This window comes from Phoenix dactylifera, chromosome 2 (assembly GCF_009389715.1).
Source record: "Phoenix dactylifera cultivar Barhee BC4 chromosome 2, palm_55x_up_171113_PBpolish2nd_filt_p, whole genome shotgun sequence".
Lineage (NCBI taxonomy): Eukaryota > Viridiplantae > Streptophyta > Magnoliopsida > Arecales > Arecaceae > Phoenix > Phoenix dactylifera.
Window position 1 is genome coordinate 15,988,854 of NC_052393.1, and position 14,471 is coordinate 16,003,324.

The 14,471-nt window shown below is 39.4% G+C and overlaps 1 protein-coding gene and 1 long non-coding RNA gene across 7 annotated transcripts; one reads left to right on the forward strand and one right to left on the reverse strand.

Moving 5' to 3' along the window:
• On the forward strand, positions 1-4,697 carry LOC103720388. 5 transcript variants are annotated; one of them, XR_003388132.2, is made up of 3 exons: positions 1-127; positions 223-1,673; positions 4,266-4,697. It is a non-coding gene; the product is annotated as an uncharacterized LOC103720388 (long non-coding RNA). The 5 variants fall into 5 exon arrangements; XR_003388131.2 differs by having other exon boundaries at positions 24-383; positions 603-1,673; XR_606144.3 differs by having other exon boundaries at positions 26-1,673; positions 4,266-4,356; positions 4,448-4,697.
• A 2,314-nt stretch (positions 4,698-7,011) lies between these two features.
• LOC103720386 (heavy metal-associated isoprenylated plant protein 9-like) lies at positions 7,012-10,839 on the reverse strand. Of its 2 annotated transcripts, none has more exons than XM_008810066.3 (5): positions 10,533-10,839; positions 10,218-10,413; positions 9,905-10,077; positions 8,015-8,108; positions 7,012-7,754 (listed from the first exon to the last, which is right to left on the reverse strand). In XM_008810066.3, exons 1-5 carry the CDS (start codon positions 10,548-10,550, stop codon positions 7,222-7,224), a joined length of 1,014 nt encoding a protein of 337 aa, XP_008808288.1. In that variant the 5' UTR covers positions 10,551-10,839; the 3' UTR covers positions 7,012-7,221. The 2 variants fall into 2 exon arrangements, with proteins under 2 accessions (XP_008808288.1, XP_008808289.1); XM_008810067.3 differs by having other exon boundaries at positions 8,015-8,105; positions 10,533-10,838.
• Between the last annotated feature and the right edge of the window lie 3,632 nt (positions 10,840-14,471).

Here is a 14,471-nt window from a genome sequence, read left to right on the forward strand (position 1 = left end):
CTTCTATTTCCTGTGCACTCACATCCTGTGTGTTAGCCGACGCTGTACCCAAAAAAAAAATAAAAATTGAGGCTCTCCGCCGTCTCCGGTCTTCTACTCTCTCTCGTTTTCGCTTCTCCCCAATAGGGTAGCACCCTCCTCTCCTCTTCCTCCCCTTCTTCTTTACCTTCTGCTTCTCCTGCTGCTAAGCCCACAACCTCTCCTGCCTTCTCGTAAATAAAGATACGATAGGTACGACGTCGCGGAGCTGCTCCGGCTTCCGAAGGTGGAGAAGGTTGCGCCTTCATCCGCTCCCACCTCAACCGCCTGGGTGTCCCCTCCTCTTTCACCTTTGTCCACACCGGCGTCGTCGCCCAGGTGCCACAACCCCCATCCCTCTCCAGGTATCGAAAATAGCCCATCGTCCCCTTCTCTATGACCTCCCCCGCCACCGTCTGCTGCATGACACTGTTTTCTTGGAGTGTTCTTGTTCTATTATGCGTCTGTTTCTTTTTTGTTGAATTATGGTTCTGATTTGGTTGATGTCGATATCTGATGGGTGTTGGATTGATCGGCTGGTCTGGATTTTAGAGAAAGATCTCATCTTTGTGACTATGGTTCAGGAAATGGTGGAGTGGGAGCACAAGAGCAAGGTAGATGGCGTCATGCACGCGTGCAGGCATGGCGCTCATGTCGCAATACTCCTTGCTGCTGCTAAATTGCTCAATCAACGCAAACACAAGATTATCTGCTGCTAGACATAAAGCCAAGATAACCTTATACCATGTACTTAGAAAACTACTGGATTAATTAGTTCACATCTATGTATAGACAAATGAAAGTAAGTTACACTCTAGTTTCAAATTTATATACGTTCAAATTCCATTTGTTAAAAGGTATGGCAACCATACCTTTTGAAGTCCTTGGCAATCGTGGATCTTTTTCTTCATTTAATTACTTTAGTTTCACTTGTATAGATCTCTCATTAGATGATTTGAAGAGTCCAAAAATCTCTCATTAGATGATTTGAAGAGTCCAAAAATCTCTCATTAGATGATTTGAAGAGTCAAAAGTTTCAAACAACAAAACATGAGCCATCGTCAAGAAGTATCAGAAAAAAGATTAGAGGGCAATCGAGATAAGTTCAAGAGACAAATGACAAAACACGGCCAGATAATAAAACAGCAATCTATTGGCATTGTAGGTTTGAAGGCCACTTTGTCCTTAAGCTTTCTCCCAACTTCATCTTCTTTCTGCAAATTTTTCTCATGTGCCTAAAGCATGGAGGAACATACACAAAAACATCTCATATAACTCAGATATTCTAATGTTAATTATGTTAGTTTTGTCACACTTCACTTCAACCTTCATTTTTTTTGCGAACTTCATGTTTCAATTTTCACTATGGAATCAGGTAACCTGGTTCACCTGGAATTCTTTTAATTGGACTCACGTAGTTTCTAAATGTCATTTTTGATCTTTTTTTAAGTTAAAGGGAACTGTGAGACTGCTTTTTGAACTTGCAGAGGAGGGCGGTCCAGGCGCATTTCACATGGTCAATGATGGCGCTCTTGATGGTGTAGAAGCTATTTTTGGAATGCATGTTTGCTACCAATTACCAATTGGAATTATATCCAATCCAGGCTTCACACAGCCAGCTGCATGCTTCTTTGGAGCTAAACTAGAAGGTAAAGGTGAGAAGCTGCAAATCCTTACTTAAGTGTTGATCCAATAGTTGCCACATCATTTGCCATTCAGGCATGCAACATCTCGTCTCCAGTGAAAGTGACTCCCTAGATAGCTAAGTGCATTTTTCTTAATCAATCTTCCTTTTGTAGCTTTTCATCTGCAATTAATTTTGAGCTTTATATGGTTAGAATTTGTGTTATTGCAATCAGCTAAATCTGTGCATTCATCATAAATATCATAAAGAGAAAAGCAGAAACTAATTGAATTAAAGCAGAAAACATGCTTATAATATCATAAACCTGTTAGCTTCTGTATGAGTTACTAGAAGGCTTGTCAAAAAATTAACACCAATTGATGCCTTAAGTTTTGGTCCTCATATAGAGATGCAACATGCAACTCAATCAGACTGCAAAACCAGTTTTTTAAGGTTCAAGTGATGTTGGTTGTGCGTTGATGGAGCAAGAAGAGAGATTGACTCTGGTGAAGCCTGAGAATTCTGTTTGGTATATGATTTAGCTGCAATCTGCCTTCTCACATTTCACAAGTACATATGACGTAGGAAAACATTATAGGGTCAGTGTTTTGCATGCAACTTCTGGCTTGTGCCAAAATTCTATCCTAGGAAGTGATCCACACACACACACACAGAGAGAGAGAGAGAGAGAGAGAGAGTTTCTCATCATTGGTTTACTTGTAGTGTCTTATGGAATCTGAAAAATATAAATGTAGCCTTACTTTGTCTTTTGTTAGGAAAACTTACAATTACTTTGACAAATGTTGGTAGTTTAGTCTTAGTACTAGTTCTTCTATTTTGGAGTGAAGAATTAAGTATAAGTTAGTTTGCTTGGTAGGCTTCTATTATTTGCCTCCTTGTTGAATTTTATGTTATCGTCATTCTTTGTTCATCTTCTTCCTCTCTGATTCTGCATCCTTTTCCCTTGACCCTTGCAAATCTACTTCTTTTAGGAGTGCATTATCTAGTATTGAAACCGAAGGTTTTCACTGATATGCTGACTTGTAGAAAGCAATAATAGATGTATCTTGTTGAACTATGGAACAATATCACCGAGAAGAGGCTCACAACTTTGAATGTATAGTTTGAGTATCTAGTTAATCTCATTAATGGAGTGCACATATCATTGTCTTGCTTCACTGGTTCTAACTCCTAAAATTAAGACCCATCTCAACCAGAATCTCATTCTCCTGAGATCCATACAAAATTTGTTTAAGAACGTAAGTCTTTTTTTCTCCTTTAGAACTTAGCTTTTATTATTGGACCATAATCTCATTGAAACTTACTTGACATTTTTATTATTGAAGAACTTTCAAGTTGCAAAGTTAATCACCAATAAGCATGCCATTCACTATTATATAATTATGTTTACCTTCTGTGCTGCTATCTTGAAACTATATCACCATCCACTCGTGTTCCTCGCATGCTTCCATTCAAGATTCTAACGGTAACATTACATTGCAGACATTATGTAAAACTTGGTGAACCCTTCTTTCCCTGTTTAAAGGGTGTGATCTCAATATATCTACTAAATTGTTTTCTCAATATAGGAATATATCTAGTAAATTATAATATATCCTTGGTTGTTTCTTTATCAATTCTATGGGTCATTTTTTTTTTTTTTATAAGCCTGCATCAAGGATCGCCGAATCGATACCGGTCGGCCACTGGACCGGTTTGGACCAGTTCGAACCGGTACCACTGGTTCGACCTCCAAAAGCCAAAAAAATTTGACCTCGCCGGTATGGTACAGGCCGTTACCGGCCGGTATGGGGGCCGGTACAAGCCGGTTCGGACCAGCCGGTATGGGCTGGTTCGGACGACCGGTACGGGCTGGTACCATTTTTCACTGTTGTACCGGATTGGTTCGGTACGGGCTGAACCGACCGGTTCAGCATACCATGGCCTGCATTAAGCTCTGGGACAAGCTTCATGCACTATATCTGGAGGAAACAAAAAAAAGTTGTCTTTGGCACAACTTAAAGTTGCGATATGAGCCGGTCTCATGCAGTTGTGCAAGGATTGAACTTTTGCATCTTTTATTTTTGGTACTTTCTGCACCATTTCTAAGAGTCTTTTGAAACTTAAACCATATTAGGATTACAATTTAGTAGTTGTGATGCCCATGAGAAGAAGATGGATAATTCCGATCACAACTAAAGAATCAGTGTTCAAATCGCTCTCATGGACTTCTCAATACTGAATATCCACTAGTCCAGTTAGTGTGCTATAATTACTGGCTATCTGATTCATTATAACTTATCTTCTGAACTTGAAGATGTCTTATATATATTCTGTTCTATTATGTAACATATAAGATTTTATAATGATTTATATGCTAGCTATAGATATCAGTTGAATAGATGTATTGTGCTTGCATATATTTTCTGCTCATATATTTGAAATATTTCCTGCATGAGTTATGTGTAGATTCTGGAATATAACCGTCAAAAGCGAGCATCTTATTGGATTCGTTAGAACACTTCTTTCTCAAGTTCTATTTAATTAGATCAATGAGTAATAGTATCTCGTGCTTTCATCAGTTAGAGCCTCACTAAATGTTCCAAGCATCTGTTATCTACAGCCTTCATTGGATAAAGCTTCTGTACCTACAACTTTGCTGAATCTCATTGATGTTTGCAGTTGCAAGTATACCACTTGCCAAATGAGAGGAGGTTAGAAGATGATCAAACAATAATTCTGACATTTATAGTCTCAAAACATCGGCAATTATTAAATACTAACATATTGAGGAGATTCTCTCAGTGCCAACGTGCTATTCCTCAACTCAAAGGGCGGTCAGCGGTGCATGATCTTCGAAACTCCATTACTTTATTTTCATTGTTTGATATTCTTTTGTTCCAAAATTTGAAAGATTTTGGTGATTTCATCTTCCCTTTATGAAACCTTCTGAGACACTATTCTTTTATTGCGAACTGCTAAGATTTTGAGGAATTGCTTAGACTATTGACTTCTGATTTGCTGACAATATGTGTAGTCATCTTCATCCTCGGTATGACCCCTTTCATCTCTGCAGCAACTTCTAAAGTGTTGTTTTTAGCTCCACTTCCACTACGTATGACCTGCGAAGTCATTAATTTTCCATAGCAAGTTTAAAGGCATTGCTTTCTCTGGGTGCCATCCTCTTCTAGCTGTCTGGTGGTTTTTGAATCAATAGGGGTTTCCTCACATGTGGGGCCATGTTGAATGATCGAATATGCCACCTAATATTTCCACTAACCTTGTACCCCAATGGGAAAAAGCAAAAGAGAGAATCCCAGTGTGCTCTAATGCTGTGGATTGCTCAGAGTTTCCAGCCCTAAGATGCTTCATTGATTACCAGCTCATGTTGTCAGAGTTGAGAGTCATGGACATGTCCACATGATTGCAACCTACATTGATCTGCAACAATTTAATAAAATGTTATATCATCCTAAATACAGATTGCTATTCATATATTTATTCATATCTTTTTTTGAATTGGTTCTAAAAAGTTTTTCTTTTTTAAATGATTATCAAGTCTGATCAGACTAGACTCGCTTAACTTATTTGACCTAAACCAAAAAATTATCAGATTCAAATTTTCTGTTTGATAGGAGGGAGGGTAAAAGCCCACCTTGATTGGATTAAAATTGAGTTGCTTATATATCAAGATCCATCGCTACCTTCTGCATGGGTAAAACAACTGTATGTTTCATAAGAAAGACCCTACCCTATTGCATGAGTTTGGTCATGGCTCAGGCCAAATCCATGCAGACATGTCATGTTTTCTAAATGGAATGCAAAGGAAGACATGAAGACAACTGGAGGAGTACTCCTGTCCTGCTATAGTCTTTTGTGCGAAAGACCTAACCCAGTCCCCAAGCTTAAAGTAGTTGAGAGGAAAATGGTAATCTCTCTGATGTGTTTGTGCTCCCGTCGAAGTAGGGAAAGTAATGTAATAGGCGAGGTCGTTGGATAAGATTGAGGTTGCCCAATCATCTGTTCATCATATTGGGAGGCCATATATGACTATCCAAAACTCTTCTGATTGTTACCCTTTGCTTCCACGATTGCGAGATTTGCTGTGTTCTGTTCCATTTTGGTATCAGAAGGAAAATGGCCCCAAAACCGATGCTATAGCAACTGGAGTTGTCATGACAACATGATCATATGCTATGGACTTGGGAGCCAACAAACTGTTCTCTTTGCCACAATAATTTGACATTTCCTTTATGTGCATGGAACCATGGCCATAACTTCTTACAGTAACAGGTCATCATTATTTGAAAAGATTTAAAAAAATTATATTATCTTTGTAAAGGAAATCAGTCTCCATGATTGGCATTGTAATGGTAGAGATGAAAACCTTGCTTGATACAATAAAGAATTCATATATTTAGCATTATTTCCTATAGAAGTGACTTTACTTCTGTATTCAAAATGGCAAGTTCCTTGAGAAAGTCTGGAGAAATTATCTCCAATAATGTCACATTCCCTATAGGCTGCACCATTCCCGTGTGACATCATAAATCATGTGGCACTGCCTATAAAGCATTTTGATGCCACAAGCCATTCAAAATTCTTCACCATCCCATGCATCAAAAGGGTGCTCAAGTAGACAGCTTAGTTTGGAAAATTGTTGCTCATACAGGACACCTATTTTATACGCATCCATACGGTCCTTATTGGCACATACGGAGCCTAATTCTTTTCATTCTTCCCCGTTTATCCTGCTTTAACTCATTATTTTTAATTTCCTGACCATTATGCTTTCAGAAACATCAGTTAGTAGATAAAAAGAATGCTGCCGAATTGAATTGAAGCCAATGCATTTGGACAGCCCATGTGGCTTCTTCTTTTCATGCGCATGATGTCGTATGTCATCATAAATGTCCAAAAAGATTTAGTTTTTAATATGAAGAACATAAAAAAAAGGTATATCTTAATTAATCACAAGTTCCAATAGGGTTGGGTCCTGTTATGAGGTCGGAAGAAACAGAGACTGCAATTTGGATTCCATGTAGCTATTGTTAGGTCCAATAGTCAGTGCAACTGCCATGTGACATGCACCAATAAGAAAGTAATTATTTTTTACGTATACTTACTAATGCAATGTGTCTCAGAAACTAAAAATGATGATCATGATGATAATATCATTGGGACATGTTTAGGTCTTCCATGTAATGGCATAAAACAAGAAAAATGGCTTGGCCCCTAAGCTATGCAAGGGTCTTTGGAAGTTTGTCTTCGCAATAACCTCTTGTTTTGTAGATTATGATTGTTAATTTTGTCATCGGAGATCTGTTGATGAATAATATATATAACGGATAAAACATGAGAAGCCAAAATGACACATGAAAAAGTGTGTCCTTATCTGGGGAGATAATGTTCAAATACAGTAGCATACATTACATGGTTGTTATTATAAAGATTTCTCTGTATGCTAATCCATGGCCATCTTATCCCATATTACATATACTTCGATTTCGATGCAACAGATAGTTTCTTTGTTAATTTTCTAGTCCAACTCTACTAATAATATCTTGTTGTTCAAGATTTTATGAGATGCAACATGCATTTGGGTTCTCATCACTAAATATTTGGGGCGGCGGCGGCGGTCGTTCCATCACGTAGACTGGCATCCAATGCATCATCGTTCTCTTTGCCATCTCTTCTTCGGTGATGATGCTACCATTCCAGTATACCATCCTCTTCACCATGTCTGCCTCGTTAGGAATGGCCACGCTAGTTTGTCCTTCTCCTTCCTTCGTTTGCTCCTCACCACCTCCCTTCTCTTCCTTGCCGCTACCATCCTTGTTACCCTCTGCCGTTTCTTGTTGTGGTGCTTTTTCTTCTTCCTTCTTCTCTGCATTCTCTTCTTTCTTGTCCTCTTCTTTCTCCTTCTCAGGAGGTTTCTCCTCGGTTTTCTTCTCCGCTTCCTCTTTCTTCTCTTCTTCTCTTGGTGGCTGAGGGACAATCTTTGCAAGCTTCCCTGTTCTTCGGTGAATGTACTCCACGAGCTTTTCCGCGTTCATGGTTCCGGTCACCGTCACCTTCCTGGTTCTCAGCTCGGTCTCAGCCGTTTGCACCCCTGTATGGAATCCCACATGAGAGTTCATGTTGATAACTAAGTTAATGTATTGTTGCTGCCATTTGGATACCATTTCATGTCTTAATTAGTATTTATGGATGGTGTCTGATCTTCTCATGCCTGCGAGCATGGCATGTCATGACTACAAGGGACCTTGAAAGGGATGCATTGCGTTGTAGCGTGAGAATTGAGAAAGGCACCACACACACACACACACACAGAGGGAGGGAGAGAGAGAGAGAGAAAGAGAGAGAGGATACCTCTCATCTTTAGTATCTTTCGTCTCAGCTGTTGCGCACAGGCCTCACAGTGCATGTTCACATGTAGCTCGACTGTGGTTATCCCACTCGCCTGCTTCCAAAAACCGAACGATTAACACTGATTAGATGTAGTACGTACACGTACGTAAATCCTGAAAACCCTTAAAATCTATATATGAAAAAGTGCGTACATACGAACGTAAAGGCAGAAAAATATATGAATAGATCATTTGATGCATCCATGCTTTAAACCACTAGTTTCTACTTTTGCAATGGGCTGTAGCGTCAAATTTAGACGAGCGCTAAATGGCAGCAGGAGGTGGCAGGTTTATGAAGCATTTAGGTGGTGTACATCTAGGATTAGCCATATGGTTCTTGATACATTTACAAAGTAGGAAACAACTCTGCTTGACTCAGTTACAACTTTGTTTTTCCTTCGGGCTCCAATATGTCCTGAATGTAATATCAAACAGTGCACAAAATGCATCTTACCCTAGGTGTGAGAGCTCATATGGGTATATGTTTAGTCGTATATTAGTTTTGCATCAGCAAAATTTTGGATACTTATATAGAGCCAACTCCTGACTAATCTTGTGGATGGCATTTTGATTGACCACAGACCAATCATGATATGTATATGGATTCTTAATATGGTCAAGATGCTAGAGCTTAGAATGGAAGAATATATTTAGTTCCATATTGATTGTATGTTAGAAAAATCATGGATATAACCCTTTTTGAACTAGTAAGGTAGTTTACCACCACCATGTAATAAGATGGGCAAGGGTCGTATATAAGATCCAGAAATCAAAATGGAATTTCTCAGGCGAAATGTTTTGCAATTTCAGTACCATACAAGAGTTATTGGGAAACCGATCCTCCACAATCCAGCTTGAATGCTTGGCAGGTTTTGATAGGTTTATTTCCATCTAAAACTGACCTGTCCACTGAATTGGCTATGGTCGAACATTATAGAATTCATAAACAATCCGCTGCGATGTATACTCAAATTGGGCTAAAGACGATATGCTGTTGCTGTATACGGCAGCAAAGTTGTCAATGCATGGGATTCAGTGGAAAGCTGCCCATCTGTACATCATATTCTTAATGCACGAATCTCAATATATTGCGAGTAATTAAGCTATGTAGTGCATACCACGCTACATAGGAATCACATGCTGCCATGCACCCCTTGTGGACTGGGAGTGCTTTGCCCCAAGGTGAAGGGTTCAGCGTCTCGTGCATCCCCAGCCATTGGATGTGACGAGTGTCTTATATCCAAGTATGTTCCAGATCTTTCTCTGGATAATGTGTGGCAGTACATGGAACAACTTCAACTTCCACTCATAAAAGAAAAAAATCTATGCACATCGAGGGTGACAATATCTATGAGAACCGTGCAGATATGTATTTAGTCCCACATTGGTTATTAGCTGGATGGATCTTGGTTGTTTATGTAGGATCAAGAAATCCAAATAATATTTTTTGGCTTGCTATTTTGGATGAGGTCTTGAGTTATTAAAGATGGTATCAGAGTTATTAAAGATGGTATCAGAACGGATCCGATCAATAACTAATGTGGACTAGGGGATACTGTAACATTGATTCATTAAGCTGATCATGAGCCAATCGTAGTGCTTTGTAATTAGATTTGCATAGATTTGAACTTTTAGTCGGATGAGAACGTCAGAACTTAAACAGAGAAACTATATGAGAACCCATGCGGACGTATGTTTCGTTCTAGATCGGTTATTAGCTGAATAGATCTTGGGTACTATAGGATCAAGGAATCTAAATAATATTTTTTTGACTAGCCTTTTAGGTGAAGTCTTAGGTTATTACAATATTCATGCGTGTGTATCAGTTGGCAGCAAGAAAAAGGGTTTAAACCTGTGATGCAACCACTTCAGGTTTGGATTCCCCCTCAGCTGGTGGCGGTGGGGAGATGACTTCGGCTCTTCTGGAAGTCTTCTTTTGAACTCTGGAGCACAAAGCTTGAGGGTCCACCATTCCTTTAACTGTGACCTGATTCTGCACCATGTCCACCTCCACCCGTTCAACCCCTGATGTGGATTACCACTTGGAAAAAGGTTAGCACACAATCTTGTGTTTGTGCGTGTTTGTTTGTGTGTGCGCGTGCGTGTGTGTGTTCGTGCGTGTGTGTGTGTGTGTGTGTTCGTGCGTGAGAGAGAGAGAGAGAGACCTCTGCACTTGAGGATGGACCTCTCAATCTTCTTTGCACATCCGGCACAGTGCAAGTCCACAAACAAGACAACGGGAGGGGAGGGCTTTGCTTCTTCTTTCTTCTCTTCCGGCTTCTCTTCCTTCTTTTCCTCTTGCTTCTCCTCTATTTTCTCTTCCTTCTTCTCTTCTGGCTTGGCCTCCTCTTTAGCTTCTTCCTGTCAAGAACGAAATTAAGGAGAGATACACTCCATGATAAATCTAGAAAACGGGGGAAAAAATCTACATTCCGAGGGCATTATCATGCTCCAGAGCATATATATGAGCAATGGGATACCTGCTTAGTTTCACCCATTGAGAAACCAGCAACCTTAGAGAATTCTTGATAGAAGAAACGAAGGCAAGGGGAGGTGCTCAACCAGCAGTCGACCTTCTTATAAAGATCCAATTCAGTAGGAGAAAAATAATATGTAGTAGGTGACGAGTATTCTTGCTGAAATAATAAAATGGAATGATTCCTAGGCACATGCAAGGCCACTTAAACCAAGTTAGCTAGGTTAAGGAACCTCGGGATTGCTTAATTCTCATGCTTTCTTTTGTCTTTCTTTTGTTTTTCCCCGCAACAAGGTGAATGGAGAAGGGGAGGGAATCAAGTGGGGTGGGTAGGGAGATTTATAGAGGTGATAGGAGGGTGGCAAAAAGCAAAAGGAATTGTTTGGGATCAGTAGAAAATAAGGAAAATCAATTAAAAAAGTTTAACTAAAAAGAGGGGAATGTAGTAGCTTTTGATATTGTTTTCTTTTCATCCCTTTTTCATAATTTCGATTGAAAGATTGGGTCAGAGGAAAGTGATGAGGATGTCGGTGGGGACAGGATGATACATGCATTAGAAGAAAGAGGGGATCATCACATGGGTGGGTTGGGTGTGACTTTGGAAACCTGCATACCCTTTACCTTTACTTTCTCTGGCGGAGCGATCGAGGTCCATCCTCATGGGATTACGTGAAAGTAGACGGTGGATGCTGCACAGCACTCCATGGGAAACTCCTACCAATAATTTTCTGGTTAATGTGAAAGTGGGAGCTACCCAACTGGGACAAATCATATAATGCATGTTCTTTTACATCATGATAGGATATATATTCGTTCTTCATGCATGAGATGCTTGGATTCAAACTTTACACCCCAAAAAAATGTCAGATCCGAACATGAAAGTATTTGATCTTAAATGATATGATAGATAGCATAAGATTGATTGCACTGATTGTTGGATCTTTTAGCAAAGATTTGCATTTACAAGTCAAAGATCCAGTATTAAACTTATATCACTTCGATCAAGTGGTGCTAATATATATTGATCACATATCTATGGTGTGTGCTAGTGTTTCCAATACCATTCCCCTAATGTTAACCGTAAGCATGCAATGAGCCTGCCTTATACCATTTGTGTAACTTAGCTTTCATGAGTCATGGTAACACTCTTTTAGAATATCAATACAAGATATTAAAGGAGAGCCCGGTGGTGTCCTAGAATGACAAGTGTCAGACTGAAGTTCATCCAGATGTCGATATCAAAGCCGAGGATGGCTCTAACCCGAGGATGGGTGAATGAAAGATCCCACATCGGCTAGACTCGTTTTAGAGTCTGGGCATATGAGGTGGATACCTCCAAATCCTGCAAACGCATTTTGGATGGAAAACAAAATCGGAGAGGAGTCTGAGTGGTGCGCGCGCGCGCATGCGGGCCCCTGAACTGGACATATCTATCATAGGAGCCCCGTATTCCCTCCTCATGTGGCCCCTACGTGAGCACTGGGTGCCTCACGTACCCCGCGCAGACAAGGGGCGTGATATTTGGTATCAGAGCCGAGGACGGCTCTAGTCCGAGAGTGGGTGAATGAAAGATTCCACATCGGTTAGACTCGTTTCAGAGCCTGGGCATATGAGGCGGGTGTCTCCAAATCCTGCAGATGCTTTTTGGGTGGAAAACAAAATCGGAGAGGGATCTGAGCGGCGCATGTGCACGCGTGCGGGCCCCAGAACCAGACTATCTGGCAGGGGAGCCCCTTGTTCCCCTTAATGTGGCCCCCCCCCCCACGTGGGCACTGGGTGCCTCATGTGCCTCACGTAGATGGGGGCATGATAGAAAAGAAATACAAACAAGCATCCAAAAGTTTGGTTTATCTATATTAGCACACACCATAGATTTATCACTATAGTTGGTGCTAATATCAATCCCATTCCTAATCCACATGCACCTTTCCTTCTTTTTTTTTTCTCTGCATTTTTTGTCTTATTTAGTTGGCTACATCCTTGAGAGAGAAGGTAGAAATTGACACGCATTTCACGATTCATTAAGGCAGGTGTGGTTGTCCTTTTTTGTATTTGTAAGTTATGATGGAGATGCGACTGCGGAACACCCAACCCTAATGTGGGGCACCGAACACCAAATTTCTAACCTATTAGATTTATCACCCAAAAGTTAGATCTATCCACTATGATCTAAATATACCTATAAATTTATGTATATAATTAAAGCACCAATTGCGCCTATTAGATTTATGGAGCAGAAGCAAGAAATTGTTATTAGTCCTCAACAAGAAAATATCACAAACAAAAAAAGGATTAAAGAATTGCTGAAATTAGATCTACATGATTATCAGGTGCGCTTTAAAATATGATTATATCCGATAATTTGCTTGCACAAGAATCTCTAATTATTTAAATGTTTTTAGGAGGTGAAATTCACATGCAAGGTAACTTTAAAATTGATTGACACCTCCTATAGTTGGCGGTATAAGGCATGTTATAGATGTAGGGCTGCAGTAAAGGTTTATGGTGATACTTTTTGGTGCAACCAATATGGTAAAAAAGATCAGCCTCCAACTCTATGGTACAGTTGCGGTATATTTTTTTACTTTCGTAGTTTATTTGCTGAAAATAGATACACTATTGTTTTACTTAACCAAAAATAACTGTTATATATCTATCTCTTGAAGGTATAAATTAAGCACTATCATTGAGGATAAAATTGGTGCAACAATCTTTATGATACAGCTGCTTGTCATATCCAAACAACAAATTCAAACTGCCTTAAGGTTGAAGAGGTGCTTGATGATCAAAGTTGTTCTTCCTTTTTCTTTACAAGTTGTCTCTAACAAAACCATTCCTTTTAGAGGTTTTTAGTCCAAGAAAGGCGAAACTTTTGTGAAAGCACCCGAGAGTTACACGCAAGATAGGTGGTGAGGCATGCAAATCCAGAATTCCCATGAGCCTCGCTGTAACCACTAAGAACCATAGACTTTAAGTGCTGCTTTTGAAATTGACTATCAGAAGACTTTTTTTGATTTCAGCAACTCCGCCGCCGCCGCGCGAGGATCCTGCCATGCATTTGGCTTACTAAGCTGGTAAAGTCTTCTGATAGTTGTATCAAATAATCTAAGTTTGGATCATGCCTTCAGGGTTGGGAAGTTTGAAAGAAGGCCAACTTGATTATATAGCTCATTACCTATTAATCTTTTCTACACAAAAATAAATAAAAAATGTAGAAAGCCCACCATATTATTTTGGGGGAAAAAATCATAACTCTTTGTCCTCATTATCTCGGACGCACACTTTTCTATTCTTACAAAAAAGCACCTTTTTTTGGAAAAATAATTTCTTAAAAAATAGGAAACATTATTGTTTTGATTTTTATCAAAACCTTTGCCCGACAACAGATTCTTATTATACTCCTTACTGAATTTTGTCCTATCATGAGACCAAAATCAAAAATAACTTTGAAGGCTTGATATATTTTTACCAAATTGATTTTCTACTACAAGAGAGGCAATTCCACATATTGCCTGAAATCAGACTTATTTCATTCCAAAGAAACGGTGCCTTAGTAGATACAGAGTTAACCAACCCTCGCGGATTGCTGTTTTTCATGTCCTGTTTAATTCATACAACTTTGTTGCAAGCTTTTCCAACTTCCGTTGTATTTAGTGTTGCTTATTTTTCTGAGACATTGTACGTAGTTGAATAAAGAGGATACGGGACAATCAATTTACATTTATTTAGGTAGGATTTCTATTATTCTTTTTAGATGTAAAGGATCATCTACATAAATATGGAGATTCTCTATTCTTCCCGAAATAAAAAAGGCATAAATCAGATGGAAATTTGGTGGCTGAACAATGGATTTCTTATTCCTTTAAATGCAATAGTCCTGTGGAGGCAGAGCATGATCAAGATGTAATTTGTGGTCATCACTCATGAAGTCAATCACGTTTCA

Bases quoted from the DNA above. Each gene is read 5' to 3' on its own strand.
- LOC103720386 (XM_008810066.3), bottom strand. The intron at 10,078-10,217 runs GTCTCTCTCTCT...AATCCACATCAG, and splicing joins GTCCATCCTCAAGTGCAGAG to GGGTTGAACGGGTGGAGGTG. The intron at 8,109-9,904 runs GTTTAAACCCTT...GGTTTTTGGAAG, and splicing joins CTGAAGTGGTTGCATCACAG to CAGGCGAGTGGGATAACCAC.